We start from the raw sequence: 25450 nt of genomic DNA, 5'->3' as shown, positions 1-25450 counted from the left end.
ACAACGCGCTGTTTCCCTTTTGGTGTGTGTGTGTGTGTGTGTGTGTGTGTGTGTGTGTGACAATTCCCCGGAGCGAAGCTATCAGCCCCGGGCATCTGCGCCAGGCCCCGGAGAACAGTTCCGCGAACGGCCCCTGCTCCAGCCTGGCCTGACGAGGGCTGCTTTCCTCCCTCCGTCCTCCCCGGATCTCCAGGGCTCGCCAGAGCAGAGCAGAGCAGAGCAGAGCAGCTGCAGCAGGGACGCTCGGGGAACCTGTCCCCAGCTCTCCCGCTAGGCCTCAAGGGGTTGGCGCTGCACATGGCCCCCAGCGAAGCGGCGGGCACCGCGCGGTGGAGGCGACTAGAGGGCTCGCCTCAGAACCCGACGGCCCCTGGCGGGCGGGCGGGCGGGCGGGCGGACGGACGGGCGGGCAGGAGGGGAGGGACGCCGTCTCCTCTGCGCTCGGCTCCCCGGCTGCCTCACTCTCCCGCTCCGTTAGCGCTACCGGTCGGCGGGCGGGGGAGGGGAGCGAGCGCGTTATTCCCGGGGCTCCGCGGGGGAGGGGACGGCATCTCTTACCCGCGTTACTGAGGAGAAGGAGCAGGAGGAGGCGGCGGGAGCGCGGCGCTGCGGGGCGACGGCGGGGCTGGCTGGTTGCAAGGAAGAGTCTCACGGAAGGGAATTAACCCCATCACCAGCCCGGACACCGGCTCCAGCGGCAGCCGCGGCGGCAGAATCCCGCCCCTTCCCACCACGCACTGGCCCCGCCTCTCCGTCGCGTTGACGGAAAGCAGCCGACCTCATACGCTAGATGGACACTGAGTGACAGAAATGATGTCCAATCAGCGTTTGAAAAACCACTTTCGCTCCACCCCATTATCACTGCGGGGCCGCGGGAGAACGGGACCAAGTCTGTCTCCACCCACAAAGGAAAAAGAACCAATCCCTGGCAAGGTATCATCCTTGAAGGACGCAAGAGACAACCAATGATAAAGCTAGGAGGACAGCCATTTTGCCCACTTGTGAAAGAGAGCCACCTTTTCCCACGAGTAGGAGCCTGAGGTGGGCGAGTTCCGGGCGGTTTTAATCACTGGAGATATGGAAGACAACTATATTTCTCCAGGGAATGATTATAAAGCTTTTGAAGGATGAAAGGACAATTTTGTCGTTCATCTGGGGAGATGAGAGGAAGGCTTTAACGATGTGGCTCCGCCCTTAGCGGTAACGGGTTCCAGGCTGAACACCCGGTTTCTCCAGTCTCAGTGGTGGAGGCTGGGCTTCTGAGCACTTTGGCTCTTGCGACTACATTTCCCAAGATGCTTTGCGACCGCTGTTTCCTCATTTTTACTTCCGGTAGCATTTCATGGGAATTGTAGTTCTTGAGAGGTTGCTGTGCACCCCCCCCTTGTCCCGATGAATAAGAAGAAAATTTTGGATAATTTGGAGTTGAGAATGAAGTCGCAAGGTTCTAGTCAGGTCTTTTCGCCTCACTGAAGGAACGAGAATATAAAAGGGTTGGGAGTTTTCTCAAGACACTACAGTGTTTTAGAGTGCTGTGTATTTGAACTCTCCCACTTCTAGGTCATCCGTTTAGCGTCACTTCCGCTTAGCTGTAGACGCTTGCAAAAAGCTTGGCGGGAGTTGAAGATTACGAAGCTAGTGCTGCAGTTTTGGCGGTCTGTGTAGGGCAAGAGATAGGAAATTGATTGTACTTTAATTGCACTATAAGGAAAGAGTGGGTAAGAGTCGGGCGTGGTGGCTGATGCCTGTAACAGCCGGAAGCTGAAAGGTCGCCGCGAGTTCATAGCCTGGGCTACAGAGTGAGTTTTAAAACGGCTGGGACTACATAATTCACCTTGTCTAAAATAATCCCCCCGCACTGCCCCACCCCCCTAAAAAACCCACCCAGAAATCTGAAATGTCATGGATGTAATTCTCGAGCCCGAAATGTAATTTTCTACTTCGCTATTTAGTCTTGCGGACCCAGGGTTTCTTATCAGATCTGCTCACTAGTAGATTTCACCTCTTCTGAGTTTGTAGAGGATACTTTAATTTGCCTTTAGCCACTGTAAGTGAAACAGCATGGGCTCATGTCCTCAGTTTGACTGGAAGGATTTGGAAATTCTGAGCTAATTCCTCCCATTTATACGAATAGTCTCCAGAAGTTGCCTTTGAAGGAAGAGAGCTCCGGGTCCTTAGAATAATGCAATGGTCCTGTTGCCATTCTTTATTTGAGTAACCTATCCATCAGATTAAGTGTCGACCAAGTGACACCTGCAGTAGTCCAATGACAAAAAGGCATCATCAAAAAGACTTCATAATTCACAGCCTAGTAAAGTTACCAAACGAGGCATGCCAGATTGATCACTCCAAGTCTGACGCCTCTCAAAGGTTCTTCCATCATTTTCATAGAGATTTTGTCTTTTTCTTGTAAATATTTATTGAACACTTACACTAGTGGTAAATATACTAGACTTAAAGAGTTGGGCAGTGCACAGACAGGTATGTTTTTGTTTAAAAGGAGTTAGAAAGAGTAAGCAAAATTTATATTACTTGGTCTTTTTGTTTTTGTTTTTGGTTTTTTTTTTCTTACTTGGTCTTTTTAATATCTCCAAATTTTAGCATCTTCATAGTTATGTTTTATGTGTTGATTTGGTTTCCTTTCTGCTTTCTACTTTTACATTTAAAAACCATGCCTTTGTATTTCCATTATTTTTATTGAAGTATTAAGTTTGTGTTCAGAACTAATAAGAGGTGTTTTATGCACCATGTGGGTGAGAGTCCTAACTAGTGCCATCCTAGAAACAGAACTAGATCTGTAACTTCCAAACAGACAAAGCAGTCTTACTTTTTTGTTTTGTTTTTTAAAAAAGATAAATGTCTTTGCTTTTCAATGTAATACTTTTGTGTGTGTGTGTGTGTGTGTGTGTGTGTGTGTGTGTGCGCGTGTGTGTGTGTTATATGCATATTAAGTAAGCAGAAGGCACAATTGAGCTGCCTCATCCCCATCTAGGACTTAGAGTTTCAAGTGATAATTTAGCATTGTCTGTAAATGCTTGGTTGGGATTTTTTTCATAAACCCTTGCAGAGTAAATCAAGTCAATATGTAGTAATAATGACAATCATATTACTGAATATTTTATCTGAGCCCCAAAAGGGCTAAGTGTGTTTAGTATACTTCCTGTGCCACATCTCTGTCTTTTTGGAGTGCTGGGGACAAACTGAGGGCCTTGCATTTGCTAGGTATGTGCTTCCAGCGTCAGCATTAGCATTGTTTAATGACTGCAGAAACTGAGGCCCAGCGAGTGCAATAAGACTTTCAAGTCTGATCCGTTTACTCCAGACAGTCTGGATCTGAGATACATCTGTTTGATCTTTCAACTCCAAGCCATTGCTTCTCAAATGTTTAGGAATCTCAAAGTTCAGCCTTCCCCTGCCACCGGCATGCTGGGATTGAAAGCCGTCACTACCATGCCTAGTAGAAAGGTGTTACTTTTTGTTCTGTTTTGTTTTGTTTTTAAAGGTTTATTTATTTTATGTGTCTGAGTGCGTGCATGTATGTGCACCATGTACATGCTTATAAGAAGGCATTGGGTCTCCTGAAACAGAAGTTCCAGATGGTTTTGAGTCACCTTATAGGTGCTACAAATCTAACCTGAGTCCTCTGCAAAAGCAGCAAGTGTTCCTAACCACTGGCCCATTGTTCCAGTACCTCTACAGAATGACCTGTTATTTCTTTTTACAGTCCAGTCTTTATTTCCCTCCTGTTCTGCCCTCTGACTGTTCCTCATCCTATACCTCCCCTTCTCCCCCCCCCCCACCTCTAAGTGGATGTTCCCACCCCACCAGGCCTCCCCACTCCCTAGGGCCTCCAGTCTCTTGAGTGTTAGGTACATCTTCTCTCACTGAGTACAGATCTGGCAGTTCTCTGCTTTATTTGTGTGGGGGGCCTCATATCAGCTGGTGTTTGCTGGGTGGTTGGTGGTGTTCCAGTATCTGAGAGACATTTGGGGTCCAGGTTAATTGAGACTGCTGGTCATCCTTCAGGGTCACCCTCCTCCTCAGCTTCTCTCAGCTTTTCCATAATTCAACCACAGGGGTCAGCAGCTTCTGTCCATTGGTTGGGTGCAAATATCTGCATCTGACTCTCAGCTGCTTGTTGGGTCTTTCAGAGAACAGTCATGATAGGTCCCTTTTGTGAACACTCCATAGCTTCAGTAATAGTCTCAGGCTTTGGGACCTCCCCTTGAGCTCAATCCCACTTCGAGCCTGTCGCTGGACCTCCTTTTCTCGGGCTCTTCTCCAGTTTTGTCCCTGCAGTTCTTCCAGATGGGAACAATTATGGGTCAGAGTTTTTGACTGTGGGTTGGCAACCCCATCCCTCACTTGATGCCCTATCTTTCTACTGGAGGTGGACTCTTACAAGTTCTCTCTCCCCACTGTAGGGCATTTCATCCAAGGTCCCTTCCTCTCTTTGAGTCTTGAGGGGCTCTCACCTCCCAGGTCTCTGGTACATTCTAGAGGGTCCCCACTCCTACTTCCCAAGGTTGTATGTTTCAATTCTTTCTGCTTGCCCTCAGGGCTTCAGTCCTGTTCCTTCCACACCCCCAATGCCTGATCGTGATCTCCTTTACAGAATGACCTTCTGTAGTTCTGTGGATTGTATCCTGGGTACGAATGACCTGTTAGGATGGCATGCTACTGCTTTACTTAAAGCACATGGGTAGATTATGACACTGTCATTGTTTATACTGCCTATAGTCCATGATGTAGCTCAAATCTAACCTGTTTCTTGCTAATGGCTATTTATAATTTCCAAATAGCAATATTTTTTGTTACTCTAATGAAAGTATATAAGAAAATCTACCATCTTAAGTATTACGTGTGGACTTTACAGTGCAGTAACCATTTGTACCTTGTTGTACAATACAGCTGTAAAATGTCTTTCTTTTTTCACTCTTCCCTGACTCCTCGCATACACCATTCTGCTTTCTGTTTCCAAGAGCTTATCTTATATCTCAGGTAAAGGAACAGGAACCTGCCGAGTTTGACATTGTATGACCGGCTTATTTCACTTCATGTTTCCAGAGTTCATTCATGTAGGCTGTGGAAGGGTTTCCTTCGTGGGGCCGAGTCTCTGGCACTTAGGGATCACATTTTATAAATGAATTCATCTGTTGGCAGGCATTTAGGTCGCTCTCCCCTCTTGGCTTTTGTGGCTCGTGCTGCAGCCAATAGGGAAGGGCAAATCCTTTGTTTCTGTGTGTGTGTACAAACACTGTGGGCTGGGGCAGTCAGATCTCTCCTCTCGTGTGGGACTGGAGAGCAAACTCAGGTCACTGGCCGTGGCTGCAGGAGCTTTTTGCCCACTGAGTCATCTACTACTTTTAGGCTCAGCCACAGAGTCCCTGTAATTCCTAAATTATTCTCCAGAAGGAATATGTCCACTTTCTTTACAGTAGCACTGTATGAGAGAACCCGTTTCCCACCTGTGTGTGTGGGGGTGTGGGGGTGTGGGTGTGGGTGTGTTTCTGTTTGTCTGTGGTGTGTAGCTGCATGCCCTTGTGTGGGTGCATGAGGAGACCAGAATTTCTCTCTGGGGTGGCCTCTTCCATCTCTTCCCCACTATACCTTTCTTTTTTTTTAAAAAAAAAGATTTATTTTATTTATTTATTTTATGTATATGAGTACACTGTAGCTGTACAGATGGTTGTGAGCCTTCATGTGGTTGCTGGGAATTGAATTTAGGATGTCTGTTTGCTCTGGTCAGCCCTGCTCGCTCAGTCCCTGCTTGTTCCAGCCCAAAGATTTATTTATTTTTATAAATAAGTACACTGTAGCTGTCTTCAGACACAACGGAAGAGGGCGTCAGATCTCATTACGGATGGTTGTGAGCCACCATGTGGTTGCTGGGATTTGAACTCGGGGCCTTCGGAAGAGTAGTCAGTGCTCTGAATTGCTGAGCCATCTTGCCAGCCCCCCACTATACTTTTTGAGACAGACTTTAACCAAACCTGAAGATTTCCAGTCAGTTAGACTGGCTAGCTTGGGAGCTGCCAGGACCCTATTGTCTTTGAACCCCACCCCCTCCCCACCCCAGTGCTTGGGTTCTCTGGAGGTCAGAATTCAGGTCCTCAGACTTGTATAGCAAACATGTTACCCACTGAGCCTTGTCTTCGGCCTCCTCCTCCCCCATTTACTATCTCTCTACTCTGTCTAGTCTGATTGTAAAGTGATGGCTCATTAATTTGTATCTATGTGTACCCCACTGTGCTGAACATGGTTGATATGTATATTGCCTATTGATGTCTAGTAGCTTGTTGCTGTCTTTTTTTTTTTTTTTTCTCGAGACAGGGTTTCTCTGTAGCCTTGGCTGTCCTGGAACTCACTCTGTAGACCAGGCTGGCCTCGAACTCAGAAATCCGCCTGCCTCTGCCTCCCAAGTGCTGGGACTAAAGGCGTGCGCCACCACCGCCCGGCACTTGGTGCTGTTTTAGCATCATAATATTTTTAAAGAAATACTTCACCCTGCATGATGATGCACACCTTTAATTCCCAACACTTGGGAGGCAGAGACAGATGGGTCTCTCTGAGTTTAAGGACAGCCAGGGCTACATAAAGAATCCCTGTCTCAAAAAACTGAAGGGAAAAAAGACAGACAGACAGAAAGAAAGACAGGCAGACAACCAGACTTCAGTTTTTTTCAGTTTGTCATATATTTTGGGAATCTTTACTCACATTTAAAAGTTTATTTTTAACTTTTTTCCAAGAAATGAATTTAAAATACTCCAGTGTTTAAATCTAATACTTTTCTTTTTTGTATCTATCTGTGATATCAAAAGTAGTTTCCTTACCTGGGCAGTGGTGGCACACACCTTTAATCCCAGCACTTGGGAGGCAGAGGCAGGCAGATTTCTGAGTTCAAGGCCAGCCTGGTCTACAGAGTGAGTTCCAGGACAGCCAGGGCTTACACAGAGAAACCCTGTCTCAAAAAACTGAGAAACCAAAAAAAAAAAAAAAAAAAAAAAAAAAAAAAAAAAAAAAAAAAAAAAGAAGTAGTTTCCCACTCTAGGGTTCAAAAAACTGTATCATTACATTTTTACATAGTCACCTGTATTATTCTTTATATAAAGAACAAAATTAGGATTATTTTATAAATGCTAGGGATTTAACACCAGGATTCCTGTATTATATCACTGAACTAGCTTTTGGTCTTGTTTTGTTTTTGCTTTTGTATGAGCCTCAAGTTGCTCAGGATAGCCTTGAACTCCCTATGTATCTGAGGCTGACCTTGAACGCCTGATCCTCCTGCTTCTGCCTCCTGGGATTCCAGGCACTTGCTAGCCACTGCTTAAATACCATCCAAAGACGGATCTGGAAGCAGTGCTGTGGAGCGGAAGGGTTCTGACTATCACATCACACCTGTCAGAGTCCTAGACTCAGTATCGTCAGCAGTTCTGAGACTTAGGTAAATTAGTTAGGAGCTCAGTAGCCCAATTTTAACATGCAGATTGAATGAAAAAAAAAAGAAAGAAATTAAAAGAAAAGGAACATGACTAGTCGTAGGTATAATGGAGGAGAAAGTTTATTATTGATAAAAGGGCAGAGGCAGGGACGTCTAGGAGAGTCCAGAGTAGACATGACCTGGCTGAGCTAGGCCATGTGGAGAGGGGGAACCAGGTGCAGTAGCCAAGAGGGCAATGGTACAAAAGAGGCTGGTAACCAAAATGCCTGGGTTATATATGGAAGAGCTTCTGGGAAGGGCAGCCTAGTCCCTGGTCTGGAGAGTATGCCAGCCATACCCTGTAACAGGTAGGGGCTGAGGGATGCTGGGAGAACTTGGGTGCCAGGTCCACTTTGGTATGTTAAATAAGTACCTTGTTTGTCCAGGGTTTGAAACTTACCACAGATGACAATAATTTGTGGTCCAGCAAGATAAGAGCACCGGATAAAGGCACCCGCTTGCTGCAGGCCAAAGACCCTGGTTCAGTCCCCAGAATTGACCTGGTGGAAAGATAATTAGTTCCCGATCTCTACACAGATGCTGCAGTACTCTCAAAGACATGTAGAACCCCTCACAGGGTAAGTAAATATAAAAAGCAACAAAGGGCTGGAGAGATGGCTCAGCAGTGAAGAGCATCGACTGCTCTTCCAGAGGTCCTAAGGTCAATTCCCAGCAACCACATGGTGGCTCACAACCATCCGTAATGGGATCCGATGCCCTCTTCTGGTGTGTCTGAAGACAGCAACAGCAACAGTGTATACACATTTTATAAAATAATTAAATCTTTAAAAAAAAAACAACAAAAATACATGCTTTGTAAGTTGCTTTGAGAATTACAGAAGATTTTATGTCTTAGCATAGTGCCTCTATAGAAGAAATTCTAAGTGAGAGTTGGTGTGGTGGTGGTGAGCATAGCTGCTGGTGAGTTTCAAACCCAGGACCAAAGGCCAAAGTACCTACTTAACATATCAAAGTAGACCTCTCTGCCAGGTTCTCCCAGCATCCCTCAGTCCCTAGCAGTTATAGGGTATGGCTGGCATACCCCTCCCTCTACCCTAAACTTTCCAGCCCAAGGGGCTGGCTTTCTCTTCCTAGGGTTTGGCCTCCTAGCTGCTGCTCCTAGTTCCTCTCTCTTCCCTCTCCCTCTCCTCCTTCTCCTCCTCATTGGGCTCAGGTCATGTCTACTCTGGATTTTCCCAGATGCCCCTGCTTCTGGCTATGTTCTCCCACATGTCTATTATAAACTTTCTCCTCCACCATACCTAGGAGCAGTCATGTCCTTTCTTTTTCTTTTCATTTCTTTCTTTCTTTTTTTTTTTCATTCAGCTGCCTTCCAATAAATGGGGGTTATTTTATCATTGTCCTGAAAACAGTTATCTATGGAACGAAAGATGTTCTTGCTTTTAAAGTAATTGATATTTGATATAGCAGCTTAGGAAGCCTTGTGATAAGCCAGTCAGAAAATAGTATGTAATTCTGTTTATTGTAATCAATATGCTATTTTATAATAATCAATTTTGACACTAAAACACTCCAGTTTATTAAATTTAGGCTTTAGTTTACTCGTGACCTGTAAGTATAGCTAGATTGGGGCTGGAGAGTAGCTTAGCTCTTAAGAGCACTGGCTCTCATCTTATTCACTCTGCGAAGTGCACAAACTTCTGTGTTATAATTTGAATTTAGTGTATACCTTGTGTGTACTAGAGTGACTTGTATGTGCATAGCACTGCTCTAGTCCCTTGAGTCCTGCCTTGCTCCATCTCATAAACACACTAAGTGTTGTTTAGTTAGTGTTGCACACTAAGTCAACACTAGCACTGTGTATGCTATGGTCACAATTTTGACTCTCTCATCCCTAGTTCCTGCCCTGCCCTCTGGACTTGAAAACTTATTGATTTTTATTTATTGGTTGATTGAGACAGGGTTTTTCCGTATGGCCCCGGCTGTCCTAAAACTAGCTCTGTAGACAAGAATGGTCTCTAACTCAGAGATCTGACTGCCTCTGCCTCCACCTCCTAAATCCTAGGATTGAGGGTTTATGCACCACCACACCCAGTCCTTTGGGATTTTAAAGAGACAATATTGAGTACTCAGTGCCAGGCCCTCCTGAGTGTGTAACATTAGTAAGCAAAACAGGCAGAAATCTTTGAGTTGTTGGCTTCAAGGCCAGCCTGATCCTGTATTAAAATAAAAAGTAAAAGACTAAGAAAATAGGATACTCAGTGGCAGAGTAGGAAGGCTACAGGTTTACACAGAAAAGCAAAAGCCCCCCAAAAGCCTATGAAGCTTATGTCCATGTCAAGATAATCAGAATAAACAACAAAAAAGGTAAATTACATAGTTCTTTGTAAGTTGATAGGTGTTATCAAGAAGAAAAAAAGTGAGGCAGGGTAGAGATCTGAGGAGCTAGAATTTTAAACAATGCAGATAAGTTACATTTATTAAAATGACCACTCAGAAGATGTGAAGGACACGGGAAGGCACGTATGCAGGCATCTGGGGGAAGAATGCTCTTCAGACAGAGAGCTAGTGCACACTTCTGAGACCTGAAAGTACAAGACATTAGCACAATAAAAGTGGGTAGGTGACAGAAAGGTAAGAACAGTGGGCTGGGGGGGGGGGGCGCTGTCTAAGAGATGGAAAGCCAGCCAAGCGAGGGCCTGAGACCTCAGTAAAGGAAGAACTGCTGAGGAGCTCTGAAAAAGGATAGGATCCAGTGGTGGTTTCCAAAGTACCCTGCTGCTGGCTGTATTTAAGAAAGGATTAAGGAAAAGGTGGACATGGCCAATACCAGTTAAATTGTTCCAGGAATTCTGACCTGGAGACAGTGTTGGCAAGTAAATCTGTAAAGGATTAAAATGGTTAAGATTCTGGGTCCAATGGGAATGTAGAGTCACAGGCATTGCTGATAGGTGGATATGCAGTTTGAGACAGAACGGAGTGTGGCTACCAGGATGGATGCAATGGATAAGGCTATGAGTGAGTGAAACAAACATTAGGAAGAGTCAGAATTCCACTTGCCAGGTAGAAGTTCCTCAGGGCTGGAGAGATGGCTCAGCAGTTAAGAGCACTGACTGCTCTTCCGAGGGTCGTGAGTTCAAATCCCAGCAACCACATGGTGGCTCACAACCATCCGTAATGAGATCTGGTACCCTCTTCTGGGGTATCTGAAGACAGCTACAGTGTACTTACATATAATAAATAAATAAATAAATAAATAAATAAATAAATAAATAAATAAGTTTAAAAAAAAAGAAAGAAAGAAAGAGTTCCTCATGTGTAAATGTAGATGTTGTCAGAGAACCACTGTTTAAAACCACGAGAAAGAAAGCTACAGGGACCGAGCCCCACTTCATTCTGCCATTAGAAGTTGATGAGGACTGCAGTTTGGACTGAGAAGAGTTGGCGAGTGGTGGGATGAGAACCCTGAGGATTCTGTGCTCTGGAGTCCAGGCGGAAGTATGATGAAATGCGGAGGGCGGAGCAATGAAAGGGCCAGTAAGACGACCCAGACGTCTTTCCCAGGGACTTTCTTTGCTTCCCAAGCCAGGCTCTTCTATATGCTGTACTTCTTTCAAGGACACTTTTTGCTTTGGTTCCTAAGTTAATCATTCAGGCTTCAATTTTAGTGTATGTGTATATTATTTAATATATGCATGTATATTAAAATTACATAAAGGACATACATCCTTTTAAATATATGTGTATATATATTCTATATACATGTACATATATATATATACATATATATGTGTGTGTGTCCCCCAGATCTACAAATCTTTGTTCTATCCCACCTAATATCAAGTAATTTCCCTGTAGAAGATTTTCAGAAGAGCATCTGTGTTTACTGTTATATAGCCAGAGTCTACTATATGTATACATACACCAAGATTCATATTTCTGAATGCATAACACAGTGGAATTCAAGAGGTTGGGTGCTAAGCATTTTTAAGTGCGGCTCTCTTTAGGGCAAATATTCTGGCTGTTAAAAACAGGTATATTTACCGTGACTTAGCTACAAGGCAAAATGTACCACCCTGGCATGTTCCCTGTGATGACCACGGAAAAAAGCCCCACACGTTGCTCTCACTTCTGCCTTTTTGGGCTATATGGTCTGGGCATTTTACCTTTTAGGATTTTATCATAATGACTTTCAGTATTCTCTTATATATCATTTCCCCCTCAGCTACCTTTTGAGACAAGTTTACACCATGTAACCGTAGTTGGCCTGGAACTCATTATGTGCACCAGGCCGGTCTTCTCGTAGAGATCTTGCCTGCCTCTGCCTCCTGAGTGGGCACCCCCAGATCTTACTCTTTAAGAGAATTAATAATTTAAAAGTGAATTCTACTCAATCTACAATTTAATTAAAATTGTCTAAACAATAGCCATTGTTTTGATTACTTTATTTCATGTGTTGGTGTATACATAAAGTTCAAAAGAGAACTTTGTATAGTCAGTTTTTTTCCTTTTTTTTAGAGACAGGGTTTCTCTGTGTAGCCCTGGCTCTCCTGGAACTCACTCAGTAGACTAGGCTGGCCTCGAACTCAGAAATCTACCTGCCTCTGCCTCCCAAGTGCTGGGATTAATAGCTTTTTCTTTTTTGACATGGTGCAGCAAGTACTTTTACCTACTGGGACATCTATACAAAGAATTTTTATAGCACCTAAAACATAAGGTTTTTTGTTTGTTTTGTTTTGTTTTCCTGAGAAGGAATTGTGGCTCAGTAGTAGAGGACTTTTTGCTTTAGTATCTCGAAGTCCTGGATTTAGTCCACAGCACCATAATCAATGGAAAAGAAAAGTTTCCAAAGGCTTAAATGTTGTTAACTGTGTAAAAATCCAGTTGATATGATTTTCTTTCAGTGATGTATTTACTTGCTTGAAATGGGTATGGCTATATTATGTTTCAAAATGAAATGGAGGAGTTGTTCCTCGGCAGTGAGTCCTGTCGCCGTTTTGGACTCGGTGCCTTTGGGTTTCTTCGACACTTCCTCCGGGGACGCGATTTAACTAGTCTAAGCGGAGCTTTGCATGTATGCAGGGGCATAAAGAATGTAACTGTCATGCGTGTGGCATTCTGCAGTGTCTCCCTCACCCCTTTTGTTTGTTTGTTGTTCCTGGTTTTCAGGCTCACCATGCCCACAGCTGGCAACCAAAAGAAGGCTCCCACACCTCAGGTTTCTTGTTTAACAAGCGAAGCATACACACAGCTGGATTTTTTACCGGACAAGCTTAGAACAAAACTGCTTCCGTTCCAAAAAGATGGCGTCGGTTTTGCCCTCAGAAGACATGGCAGGTATGGTGCTTTGATAAGGCATGCTAAAAAGTTCCTGAATTAAAAAGCCACGCTCTGCTTAATCCAGTCTTTTCATTATCTTAAACTTTCTGTGGTCAAATTGGTTGTAATGAAATAGCTGTTATCCATAAGCTGTAAGTTTCTTATACTTCAGGTAGAAATGCATTGAACAATGTTGTTCTTTAGTTGCACTTTATTAATTTATGCCCTTGCTGTACATATGTGCCAGAGTGTACTTGTTGAGGTCAGCTTGCCAGAATAAGTTCTCTCTTTTCCACCATGTGAGTTCTGGGGATCAGGCTCAGGTCTTCTGGTATCATTTTTATTGTTTTTTGAGACAGGGTCTCTCTACATAGTCCTTGCTGTCCTGGAACTCATTATGCAGACCAAGCTCGCCTCAAAAACTCAGAGTACTTCAGGAGGCAGATCTAGCTCTGCCTCCTGAGCCCTGAGACTAAAGGTGTTCTAACACACCAGGCTTCAGGTATCCTAAGTCTTAGAGTAGCCTCTCAAGATTTCATATTGTCACTTTTCTTGAATATACACTCTACGTGACGCACACATCCCAACTGCACTTTATTCCTTTTTTCCCAGTTCAGAGTAGCAGCCGTCTGATGTTGATGCACGCTTTACTTCTTCCATCACTGTATTGGTTAACCCTTCCCGTGTCCACCATAGTGGGAAGTACAGAAGGGGCGCTGGTTGAGGGGTTAAAGGGGAAGCTGGACACAGTGATAACCCGAAATCTCACCCCCCAGCAAGGCACTTCCTCCAGCTATGCCCCACCCACCTCAGCAAGCTTCACCACCTCCCAGTGCCACGCCATTGACTCGAGCCAGCCATTCAGACATCTGAGCCTGTGGGAACATTTCATATTTGAACAATTACACTGTGATATTCTCTCTCAGGTCAGGCCATTGTATGGTTTTCTTTATTCTTATGGATAGTGTCCTCTTGATCCCATAGTCTCATATACCCTGTAAGCATACAACAACACTGAATAAGCAAAGCTTGAGTGGCTCCCTGTAGTCCTTTCACTAGTTTCTGATAAATTCCATTTGTCTGTGTGTCCCTCTGTCCTTTCTTCACTTCAATCCATCTTACTTATTTTGAAATCATCTCCCAGTAAATTGCTGCTATCTTTATATACTTCTGCATACCTAAGTGTAGAGATGGTTAACATTCATATTTAACTTTTTTTTTTTTCAGAGACAGGGTTTCTCTGTGTAGCATTCACTGTCCTGGAACTAGCCCCGGAGACCAGGCTGGCCTCTAACTCAGACCTGTACCTGTCTTTGCCTCCCGAGTGCTGGGATTAAAGACCTGTGCTCCTAAGCCAAGCTTGTTTAACTTCTTGTGCATGCGTTTATTCTGTGTGTGCTTGTGCCACCTATGCACTCGTGGAGGTCAGAGGACACCTCGTGGGAGCTGATTCTCTCTTTCCACCTTGTAGGTCCCAGGGATAGAACGTCAGGCTTGGTGGCAGGCAGGCACCTTTATTTGCTGAGCCACCTCACCAGGCCAATCTGGCTTTCTGTTTACTTGTGTTTGGATCGTTGTCATTGTTTTGTTTTATTATGGGATGGTTTCTCACTGTGTGACCCTGGCTAGCCTTGAGTTCACAGACATCTGCCGGCCTTTGCCTTTCTGTCTCTCCTGAGATTAAAGGCATGTGCCAAGCATGCCCAGCCCAGTTGTGCAGGTCCTGTTCTAGGACTGGATTGTAAGGGAATGACACAGTGTGTGCTGTTTGTAGAGACTTCTTTCATTCATTATAATCTTACTGGGATTCCAGCGTAATCGTCTTTACATACTGGTAGCTCATGCTGTGTGCATTGGTGTTTATGGGTGAGAGTGACACCTAAGACTACTGTGCTCTTTCCGCCTGATACCTATGTCCTCCCCATTTTTCCTTGCTAAACACCTCCTTTGGAAATTTGCTCCGTTTTAAGGGTTGGACTACTCTGTTTTCACAATGCCTGTGTTCAATTCCTGAAGGTTTCAGTCACAAATGCCACCTGAGACTGTCACATAATGGCCTTCAGCTCCTCTAGTTAGTCGTTATTTTTAGTGCTTTTCTCTGGGAGAGCCTGTGCTTCAGAGCCCGCAGAGCGCTTCAGTCCGAGCCACTTACTTTCTGTGGTCCCGAGTGTGCTTCTTCTCAACACTTCATCCTTCAGCTTTATCAACTAGAAAATGCATATTTTATTTCCCATCAGTACATCTATATAGAATGAGTCTCTTGTGCTCAGTGAGTGCCTGCTCCCTCTTAACTAGCTAGTCTTAGTAATTTCCAAATACTTGCCCTTAAACTGGCGGCCATTCCTAGCAAAATATGAGTCTGTGCAGGAAAATGGGAAATAAGAGGTGAACTGTTCCCAAAACTCGATTTATTTGTTTTGAATGTGTGGTGATATGTACCTGTAGTTTCAGTACTTACAGGGCCTGTAAGTCAGGAGTACATAGGTAGACCCTGAGTTAAAAACAAAAATAAACAAAGCAAGTAAATACAACGTGGGTCTTACATTCATTTTGGAGGTAGAACATTTTTCTTACCTTGTAATTAGAACTGACCTTTTGCTGCTGTTATTAGAATCTGATGTAGTAGCTAAAAATTTTAAATTGTATTACTTAGCAAATGACTGATTCAGCATTCTTGGTATAATTCATTTACTGAGTACGTAATGGTTTCCTTTGTATTTATCTCATTTTGGATCTTTGAATGTGGAAAAACTGTGATTAGTGTTGATGGTGCTGATTCGAGAGAAGGCTCTCAGGCGGTGCCTCTTCATTTCTCTCCTGTCCCTTCTTTTTCCATAACTCCAGCATAATTCCAACATTGCTTTCTTTATCTTTTTACTCTATCCTGTTTCTGTTAATGTATCTTATACTGTCTGTGTGCTGCGTAATGACTTTTGTTGTTTTTGAGACGGGGTTTCTCCACATAGCCTTTGCTTTCCTGAAACGCTCTGTGTAGATCAGGGTGGCCTCAAAGTCACAGAACTTCACCTACTTCTCTATCCTGAGTGCTGGGGTTACAGGCATGTGCTACCATGCCCGGCTGGATAATGGCAATTCTTAGTTTCCTCTCACAGTTCTAATCTGCTGTTAAATTCAAACATACCTATTCAATTTCTGAAAAGTAGTTTTTCTTATCGATCTATGGCATACATATAGAAAGGTATACAAGTTTTATAGGCAAAGCTTGACGACTTTTCAGTGTAGTCATCTCTCATGAACCATGCATGGTGGCACACTTGTGTAATCCCTGAACTCATGCCACTCAAGTCCAGACCCACATCATTTAAAGATGTCTACTGAGATCATCTTTAAATAAAAGGAAGAACCTGGTGTCTGCTTGCCTCCTAATCCCTTGGAAGGCACACTGCCCTGACATCTAATGCCATAGATGACTATTTTCCCATTCATCTATGTAGTCAGGTGTATCCAGCTTTTTAAATGAAAAAAAAAAAAGGTTAAGTTTTACTTATTTCATTTTATTTATGTGCATGAGTATTTTACCTACATGTATACCACTCGCATGCCAGCTGCCCTCAGCAGTCAGAAAAGGGTTTCCGAGTCCCTAGAATTAGACTTACGGTTTTAAGCTACCATGTGAGTGTGAGGAATCAAGCCTGGCTCTTCTGCAGGAACAAGTGCTCTTAGCCACTGAGCTCTCTTTCTAGGACCAGTGGGTCCAGCTCATTGACACGTTGACATCTTATTGTTATCTAAAAAGGTTACACTCGAGAAGTGTGCATTTAAGTAAGAAACCATAGCAATTGCAAAAAGTACCCTCCCCCCCAAATTTCCTTCTCTTTTAAGTAAGTTTATGATTTTACACTGATCTGGTTTCTAGTTATCCTAGAGTGCAGTAGCTGTAGGTTGGACACACATGATACATCTTCTACATGTAAGACTGCTCTATTTAACATTGTAAGAGTAATCCACGTTCTTGCATGTGGCTGTCATTTATAAATTCTCCTCATATAAAATTCCATTGTGTGACTGCAATGAAACATGTTCACTGCACTTGTGATGGTCGTTTGGTTATTTTTGGGTTTCAGGGTCTTGCCAATAGTAATTCTTACACAAACATAGATGCATTTTTCTTATGTTCATCTCAAAAAGAGTTAGTGGTTCATGAGAGATACATATATTCTCCTTTAGTATATACTATCTGTATGGCTTCCTAGGGTATCCTAAAAAAAGGTATCACTACTAAAGCAGTTAACGCAAATATGAGAGGGCTGGTGAGATGGCTCAGTGGTTAAAAGCACTGACTGTTCTTCTGAAGGTCCTGGGTTCAAATCCCAGCAACCACATGGTGGCTCACAACCATCCATAATGAGATCTTACAGTATACTTATATATAACAATAAATAAATCTTTAAAAAAAGACTTGTTTCTAAAGCATAATCAATATTTTAAAAAAAAACAAAGCCGAAAAACCTCTGACTTCTATGGGTCAGTAGTCTAAAATCAGGTTTTAGCCAAGTTGATATTTTCTGAGGGCTATAAAGGCAGGATCTATTTCAGGCCTGTCTTAACTTTTTCCCTATTTCTTAAACTTTTTTTGTTTGTTTGTTTTTATTTTTTGTCTGTGGGTGTGCTCACAGTGGCACACACACATGCAGGTCAAAAACCAGCTTATGGGAATCGGTTCTCTCCCTCTTTCACACGTAGGTCCTAGGGATCAAACACAGACCATCAGGTATTAAAATTTTTCTCACTGTAGCTTCCCACTCCACCATCCCAATGGTGCTTCCTGATTGGCATAAATTCTTATTTTTGTAAAGTTGCGTTTATTTACTTTATTGTGTATCAGTGTACATATGCGGAGGTCAGAGGACACCTTCTGAGAATCTTCCCTCTCCTTCTGCCGTGTGGAACCTGGGCATCAAACTCAGGCCAGGCTTGGCCGAAGCTCCTTTTACCCACTTACCTGTTTCTTAACTCACTTTTCACTCCCCCTTCTATAAATTTAAAAAATTTTATTTTTATATTTTACTCTTTTACTCTGTGTGTGTGTGTGTGTGTGCATGTGCGTGTGCATGTGTACATGCTGTTGGTCATGTATAGAGATCAGAGGACAATGTGCCAAGAATGTTTCTCTTCTTCTGCCATATGGGTCCTAAGGATCAAACTCAGGTTGCTAGGCTTGATGACGAGCACCTTTACCCACAGAGCCATCCCTCTAGAATCCAGTCTGTATTTTAGTGCCATTTTAAGTCATTTTTATCAGTTTTTATGGTTGGCTCTTTTTTTTTTTTTTTGCATGTCTTTTTAGAAATCTGTTCTCATTGCCCATTAATGACAAGAATAGCCCATGGGCTACTTGACTTGGCTGCTGGTCATGAGGATCGCCTATGGTCTGTCCATCTTAGCTTTAAAATTGATTTATTAGTGGGAATAAGAACATACATAAGGGAACCCAAATTGTATAGAACGATACAGCACTCGCTCTTTGGAGAGCAGAAAAATGGATAGCACACTCTACTATGATTTCAAAGACCAGAGAACAAGGTAACTCACTGTAGAAGTCCTGGGCCACCAGGAGCCCTTTCCAAGGCTAGACACAACAGAACCACCCACAGTGGACAGACAAGCTTCGCTTGTCATTCCTTCAAAAATATTGATTTCATTTTTCACATCAATTAGATTTGTAGTTCACTCAGAATAATTTTATTCCTGGTACAAAGTAAAGGTCACAATTGTTTTTCGATTTACTCTTATATGTGCATGTGCAATTAATCTTTCTACATTTAATGAAAAGACTGACTTAGCCCCGTGGTGTGGCCTGGCATCACTGTCATGCAGCAGGCTCCTCTCTCTAGGTGAATGCTGTCTAAGGGAATGTTCTGCCAGGGTGGAGAAGCTCTGTATCAGGGTCCTCTCTCTAGGTGAATGCTGTCTAAGGGATGTTCTGCCAGGATGGAGACGCTCTGTATCAGGGTCCTCTCTCTAGGTGAATGCTGTCTAAGGGAATGTTCTGCCAGGGTGGAGAAGCTCTGTATCAGGGTCCTCTCTCTAGGTGAATACTGTCTAAGGGATGTTCTGCCAGGATGGAGACGTTCTGTATCAGGCTCCTCTCTCTAGGTGAATGCTGTCTAAGGGAATGTTCTGCCAGGGTGGAGGCGCTCTGTATATAGACAGCTTCATTCAGTACCCAGTTTAGCAATCCTTGGCTGCTGAGTTCTACAAATGTAGCTAAGGCAAGTAAAGGATACGTTTTAAAATTTCCCTAGCTTGAATTATTTTAAACTTAAATCCGGAATCATATGCGTCATCTGGCTATGATGTGTTATAATGCAGTTGTACATTTATTCTATGTAGAATCTTTTATCGTAGAAATCTTTGATTATTCACTTGTATTTTATCTTAGTGTGCGTGTGTCTGTCTGTCTGTACCTGTGTGTACAGTGTCTGCTTGTGTGTGTCCATGTGTACCTGGAGTCAGAGGAGAGCATCCTCTTTATCCTGCTTTATCACTGTTTCCTAGTCCTTTGAGACACTGTCTCTCATTGAACATGGAGCTAGACTGGAAACTAGTAAGCTCCAGTGGTTCTCCTGTCTCTGTCCCCGGCAGCTGAGCTTACACACATACAGCCATTCTTAGCATCCTATATAGCTTCTGCACACTTGGACTCAGGTCCTCATGTTTGCACAGCAAGTGCCCTTATCCACTGAGCCATCTCTCCAGCCCACCAATTTTAATTTTAATTATTTATTTTATTTTTATTTATGTCTGTGTCTGTAAGACTCTGTGTGTGTGTGTGTGTGTGTGTGTGTGTGTGTGTGTTTGTGTACAATGTGTGTGCAGCTGCCTAAGGACGCCAGAAGAGCATTTCCGATTTCGTAGTGCTGGAGTTAAAACTAGTTCTTAGGCAGAGGGAGCTGCAATCAGGTCCTCTGCAGAATGGGAGAACGCACTCCTAATTGCTGAGCTACCTCTCCAGACTTTATTTTTACCTTAATTTATTTTAATTATTACTGAAGGAGGCATGTGTGCCATTGCATGAGTGTACAGGTCAGAGGACAACTTTGTGGTGTCAGTTCCTGCCTTCTGCCTTTATATATATAGGTTTCAGGGATTGAACTCAGGTCACCAAGTTTGCATAGCTGAACTATGTCACCTGGCCTAGCCTCTAGTAGATGCCTTCCCTCTTCCCAAATGGTCTTCTCTCTACTTTTTATGGAGATTCTACATGTGAAAGAAATCACATGATCTTTAGCCTTCTCAGTTTTGCTTACTTTGTTTAACATGGTAAATCCCAGTTCCACCCATTTTCTTGCAAATGATGTATTTTTGGTGTTTGTGGTTTAATAAAGCTGTGTTATGCTGATGGACCACACGTCCTTTACTGTTTCATCTGTTGCTGGACATTTGGGCTAATTTTGTAACTCAGCTCTTGTGAATAGTGTTTCAGTAAATTTGAATGTGTGCTACAGATCTTTCCTGTCTTCTGTCTTTGGCTATTTCAGCTCTGTGCCCAGATGTGGTACACCTGGGATCATATGGGGCCGATGCCTTTAGTTCTGTAGACTTTTATTGAACTAACCGATTTTGACAGGGGGTCACACCAGATCTCCCAAGCATAGCCAAGGCCGACTGCTCAAACTGATGATCCTCCTGCTCCGCCTTCTGTGTGATAGGATTACAGATACACACCCCGAGGCCTGGCTGTAGTTTTATTCCGTTGAGGAGCCTCCACAGTTGTCATTTCCGTAGAGTCTGCACTGATTGTATCCCTGCTAACGTTGTGCGGGTTGATTGTATCCCTGCTAACGTTGTGCGGGTTGCTCTCACCCTGCACTCCCTCAGCAGCTTTTGCTTGTGTGGTGATGGGCATTCTGTCTGTCTGGTGCTTTTCTTTTCTCTCTGGCTTTGGAATAGTCTGATTTTTTGGTTTTTTTGTTTGTTTGTTTTTTTATGTGGTTCCATCTTTCACTCACAGTCCCACAAAGGAAACTTTAACTTTCCCACAAGCCCATAATTTTTGTACTCTGCAATGACAAGGTCTTCAATGTCAGTCACCATTGTTATTGAAATTAAGTTACTTGATTGTTATAAATTGACTTTCTGTTCTAATTCTTTTCTATATTCTCATTATTCAGACGTTTTATGTCATATACTCTTTTCTGTGTTCTTCTTGACTTACGTGTGATACTGTGCATTCACTTCCAATGTTTTTATACTTGTTCCCTGTAGCAGTATCTTTTTAAAGAATCACATTCATATATTTACTGGGTTTGTGTGTATGTGTGCATATGCCACAGTGTGCCACTGTCCAGGTCAGAGGACAACTTTGGGGACTTTTGTTTTCTCTCCTTCTGCCGTGTGGCACCTTGGGGATCCAAGTAAGGTCCTCAGGCTTGGCAGCCAGTGACTTCACTCAGCCACTTGGCCAGCTCCCAGCGTCATCCGTTCCATTCCGTACCTCATTGCCTCTGCTTACATCTGCGTTGGCCCTTTCTTCGGTTCCTTTACATCTGCTACCTCTTTTATTTCTATATTTTGCTTTGTGTGTGTGTGTGTGTGTGTGTGTGTGTGTGTATGTGTGTGAAGCTGTGCTTCTGTGTTTACCCGTTTGTATGCATTTCACATACACACATGTGCTTGCCTTCACTATAGTTTAGTACCTTTTACTACTGCTTGTCCTCGAGGTTTGTGGAACCAAAGCCACTTATGTTTTGTCGCTCTCACTTGGGAAGGTTGTATTACTAAGGATTCCTTACACAGAAGAGTTGCCATCACACCACGCTGTGGGGAGTGGGGATAAGCAGAACCGTTTGAGGACTACTAAGGATTCCTTACACAGAGGAGTTGCCATCACACCACACTGAGGGGAGCGGGGATAAGCAGAACCGTTTGAGGACTGGCTGGGTTCCTGTGTCCACTCAGGGATTAGCTGACTCATGTCAGAGAACAGCCAGTCCTCTCCTTTCCTGCAATTAGAGAACAGGAATATTGTGAACTTTGCTCTTAGTTTCAGCAGTGTATTTTTAAATTCTTAGCAAATCCAGTTCAAGTCTGTGGCATCTTGTTCTGTGTCGTGTGTTAGTCCTGCCTTTATTTCTGCATCTATTTATATACTTGAAGGCCGCTTTATCTTCCAGTGTTCTAGTTTCCTCTGTGTTGCTGTGTTGAAACAGGTTGGCTAAAAGTAACCTACAGGAGGAGAATGTTTATTTGAATTACACTTCCAGATCATAGACTTCATTGAAAAGAAGTCAGTGCAGAAACTTGGAGCAGAAACCATGAAAGCGTTCTGCTTGCTAGCTGCCTCAGAGGCTCGGCCTTTTCCATTCAGCCTAGGACCACCTGCTCAGAGAAGGGGCTACCCACAGCCGGCTGGCTCTCCTGCCTAATTAATAATCATGGCACACACATATGATTTAATTCAGTACAATGCACAGGTGGTTGTGTGTGTGTGTGCATGCATGTGCGTGTGCGCGTACCTATGCGTGCGTTTGTGTGTGTGTGTGTGTGTGTGTGTGTGTATACTTTTTAAGGCTCTAATAGGTTTTGTAACCATAGAATATGTCCATCAATCACATTACACCTGCTCCAAATCAATTCATCTCCTAAATTTGCCAACACTGTCCACCACAGTACTTTTCTTTTTGGGGGATTATGGCCTTGTTGGAGGCAAGGTGTCAGCCAGGGGAGGTGATAGGGTAGAGGTTAAAGTTCAAAGGTCCCTGCTAGGCCCAGCTTCTCTCTGTCTCTGTCTGTCTCTCTATTTCTACGTGTGAGTGTTTGTGCACACACACTCTGATGGAAGCTACTCTCCCAAAGCCGTGCCTCCTTGCCCTCAGGCTTCCCACCATGATGATCATGGAGTAACCCTTTGAAGCTGTAAGGAAGCCCCCAATTAAATGCTTCCTTTTTCAGTTTGGTTATGGTCTCTTCACAGCCATAGACAAGTAAGACAGCGCACTAGCTTTCCTCCACCCGTGTTTCTTTGTCGCTCGGTAAGCTTGAACTGCTGGTGCCTCACAGTTTCTTTTTTTCTGTAAATTGTGGCTTATGTCTTTTGCTTGGAGTAGTGTCTTCTGTAGTTCAGACTGGTCCCAAATATACTAAGTAGTTAGTTAAATTAATTTTATTTATTTATTTACTTATTTCATGTATGTGGGTACACTGTCACCATCTTCAGACACACCAGAAGAGGGCATTGGATGCCATTACAGATGGTAGTAAGCCACCATGTGGTTGCTGGGACTTGAACTCAGGACCTCTGGAAGAGCAGTCAGTGCTCTTAACTGCTGAGCCATCTCTCCAGCTCTGTGGATGACCATAAATGCTGACCCTAGTGTCTTGGCTTCCTAAATCCTGAGATTATAGGAAGTTATGATTCGACTGCCTGTAAGGCCTCTAAGTTGACCACACCCATCATTTTCCAGGAAAAAGAAACAGAGACACGTATTATAACTGATATACTGGCTCTGGGCACATTTGGGAAGTTAGAAAATTCCTTATGGAAAAAAATTGCTAATATACAGTTATCAAGTAGCAGTTAGAAGGTTGCCACATTCAAAGTATGGAGTGTGTCTTAGTTTCTTTTTCCTGGAAAATGATGGGTGTGACCAGTGTCAGGATTTGGGAAGTCAAGGCAGTAGGATTAGAGTTTAGGGTCATCCATAATACATAACAATTCATAAATAATACATATTCAGATATGTAACTGATTGAAAAACTGATGCTGAGTCCTGCCTAGTTATTCATTTATGTTGCTCTGTTCTGCACTAATACCTTCAACCCATTTCCTGCTCCCAGGTCCTTACTCTGTAAGATTGAGACCCTGTTAAATGTACTAGCATGACCCCTCTCGCCCTTTCCTGGTAGGAGGTTACAGGCAGCGACTGCCTTGACCGGGCACTGCTCTAACTCTCTCCAGTTCCCGTGTAGCTCTTCCTCTGTAGCTGCACTGGAACAGACACCAGAGGCTGGACTGGACTTCATTTCAGTTATGTGTATTTATCTGTGACCTATCTGCTGACATTTCATTTATGTATCAATTTTGCCAATAGTCTCTGAGCTCCTGTGTCTCTGCTTTATCTCTCTTTGGCTACAGAGGCAAGTGCTCCTTTATGTATGAACTCGTGACAGTTTTTTTAAACTAAATTTCGCTGGTCGGAAGTGGTACACACTTTTAATCCCAGCAGTGGATAGGCAGAGGCAGGTGAACTCTCTGTGAGTTAGAGGCCAGCCAAGTCTGGTCTACAATTGTAAGTTCTAGGACAACCAGAACTACACGGTGAGACTGGTATCTTCTCCTAAATTAATTATTACAGCATTGAAACACGCTGGGCGCTTCTCTGAAGCCAAAAAAGCTTTCTTACTGACAGGATGATGATTTGGTTGTTTATACATTTTGAAAAATATTAAAACGTTCCAAGTTACCATATTCTTTAAATAACACTGGATAAAATGTTATCTCTGAAGTGTTGGCTTGTGAGTAGGAGGGAAATTATACATTACTGTGTTATATAAAACTGACTCATGAGTGGGTGAAAGATCCTGAGAATACCAGGACACCCACACTAGAAAAAGCCAATATGTGCTGTTCCTTTTTATACCGTGTTCCAACAGTCTGCTTAATGAAACCCTATTCATTAAACAAATCTCAGTAATTTCTTCATTGCCTTGGTGCGTATCTGCTTTTAAAATAGTGAAATAACAATTTTAAATCTTGAAACTTGTTCACGAGACAAAAAAAGCTTAATTTCATATTTGAAGTAATTGGCTGTGCTTCGTTTTTTGGTTTTTGTTTTTACTTAAAATCAAAAGAATAAAGCAAACTAACATTTAAAGTATTTTAGGCTATCTTTAAAATAAAATATCAGTGCAATTAGATAATGTTTTTAGAAAATCAGATTCTCAGTCTGATACAGAGGATTAAGCTTTTTTTTGTTTTGTTTTGTTTTGTTATTTGAGACAGGGTTTCTCTGTGTAGCCCTGGTTGTCCTGGAACTCACTCTGTAGACCAAGCTGGCCTCGAACTTAGAAATCCGCCTGCCTCTGCCTCCTAAGTGCTGGGATTAAAGGCGTGCGCCACCCCTGCCTGGCGAGATTAAGCTATTTTACTGACTGTATCATATATTGTTCATGTCTCATATTCAGTCTTTTTGATAATTTAATTTTAATAAAGGCACACTTCTGCATGGTAGCGTTCAATATTTCTTCCGTTGCCCAAAAATGTTGGATATTACAACAGGCTTTCTTTTTATAGAGAGCTTTCTGGTGTTCGTGTCTTTTTGGCTGGTTGATTTGGTTATAGGTTGTTGTTATTCTCAAGCAACAGTAAAGTGAAAGGTTATTACAGAAAGGAAACACAGCGGGTTTCCGTCAGAGGCAGAGTGACTGTAGGCGGAAGTGTATAGTTGGCCAAGTAGCTACAAGCAAAGATGTACTTTTCATTTTGTGGAGAAGAATTTGAATATTCATACCCTTTCAGGAAAGATTTTGAATATTGATGGTTTTCTTGGTGAGAAGGGGACTATTGTTCATGCTTCCTTTACATAGGCCTCAAAACTAACATATTACAGACAGGGTTTAATGAGGCAGTCGGTAACGTCTTGGCAGTCACTGGTCTGAACCAGTTTGCCCATGGTTTCCTGTTTCTCTACCCACTTACCCAAGAAGTAGGGTTGTCTGCCTGTT

The 25450-nt window shown here is 43.2% G+C and overlaps 2 protein-coding genes across 19 annotated transcripts in view; one reads left to right on the top strand and one right to left on the bottom strand.

Moving 5' to 3' along the window:
- Positions 1 to 739, bottom strand: part of R3hdm1 (R3H domain containing 1) — a 137392-nt gene extending 136653 nt beyond the window's left edge. For 2 of the 9 annotated variants that reach the window (XM_031381070.1, XM_031381081.1), the window contains exon 1: positions 559 to 739. The gene's annotated coding sequence lies outside the window, so the exon portion shown is untranslated. The remainder of the gene's footprint in view (positions 1 to 558) is intronic. The other 7 variants (XM_031381056.1, XM_031381060.1, XM_031381067.1 and 4 more) reach the window with 5 other exon arrangements.
- A 12-nt stretch (positions 740 to 751) lies between these two features.
- Zranb3 (zinc finger RANBP2-type containing 3) overlaps positions 752 to 25450 on the top strand; it is a 147330-nt gene continuing 122631 nt past the window's right edge. For 5 of the 10 annotated variants that reach the window (XR_004121872.1, XM_031381141.1, XM_031381100.1 and 2 more), the window contains exons 1-3: positions 1386 to 1799; positions 7870 to 8061; positions 12614 to 12781. Coding sequence is in view for 8 of the 10 variants with exons in the window: in XM_031381141.1 (XP_031237001.1) it covers positions 8021 to 8061; positions 12614 to 12781 (209 nt within the window). In the remaining 2 variants the exon portion in view is untranslated. The other 5 variants (XM_031381118.1, XM_031381126.1, XM_031381110.1 and 2 more) reach the window with 5 other exon arrangements.

This window comes from Mastomys coucha, unplaced genomic scaffold (assembly GCF_008632895.1).
Source record: "Mastomys coucha isolate ucsf_1 unplaced genomic scaffold, UCSF_Mcou_1 pScaffold1, whole genome shotgun sequence".
Lineage (NCBI taxonomy): Eukaryota > Metazoa > Chordata > Mammalia > Rodentia > Muridae > Mastomys > Mastomys coucha.
The sequence above is the reverse complement of the archived record's forward strand: the minus strand, read 5'-3'. Positions and strand labels throughout refer to the sequence as shown.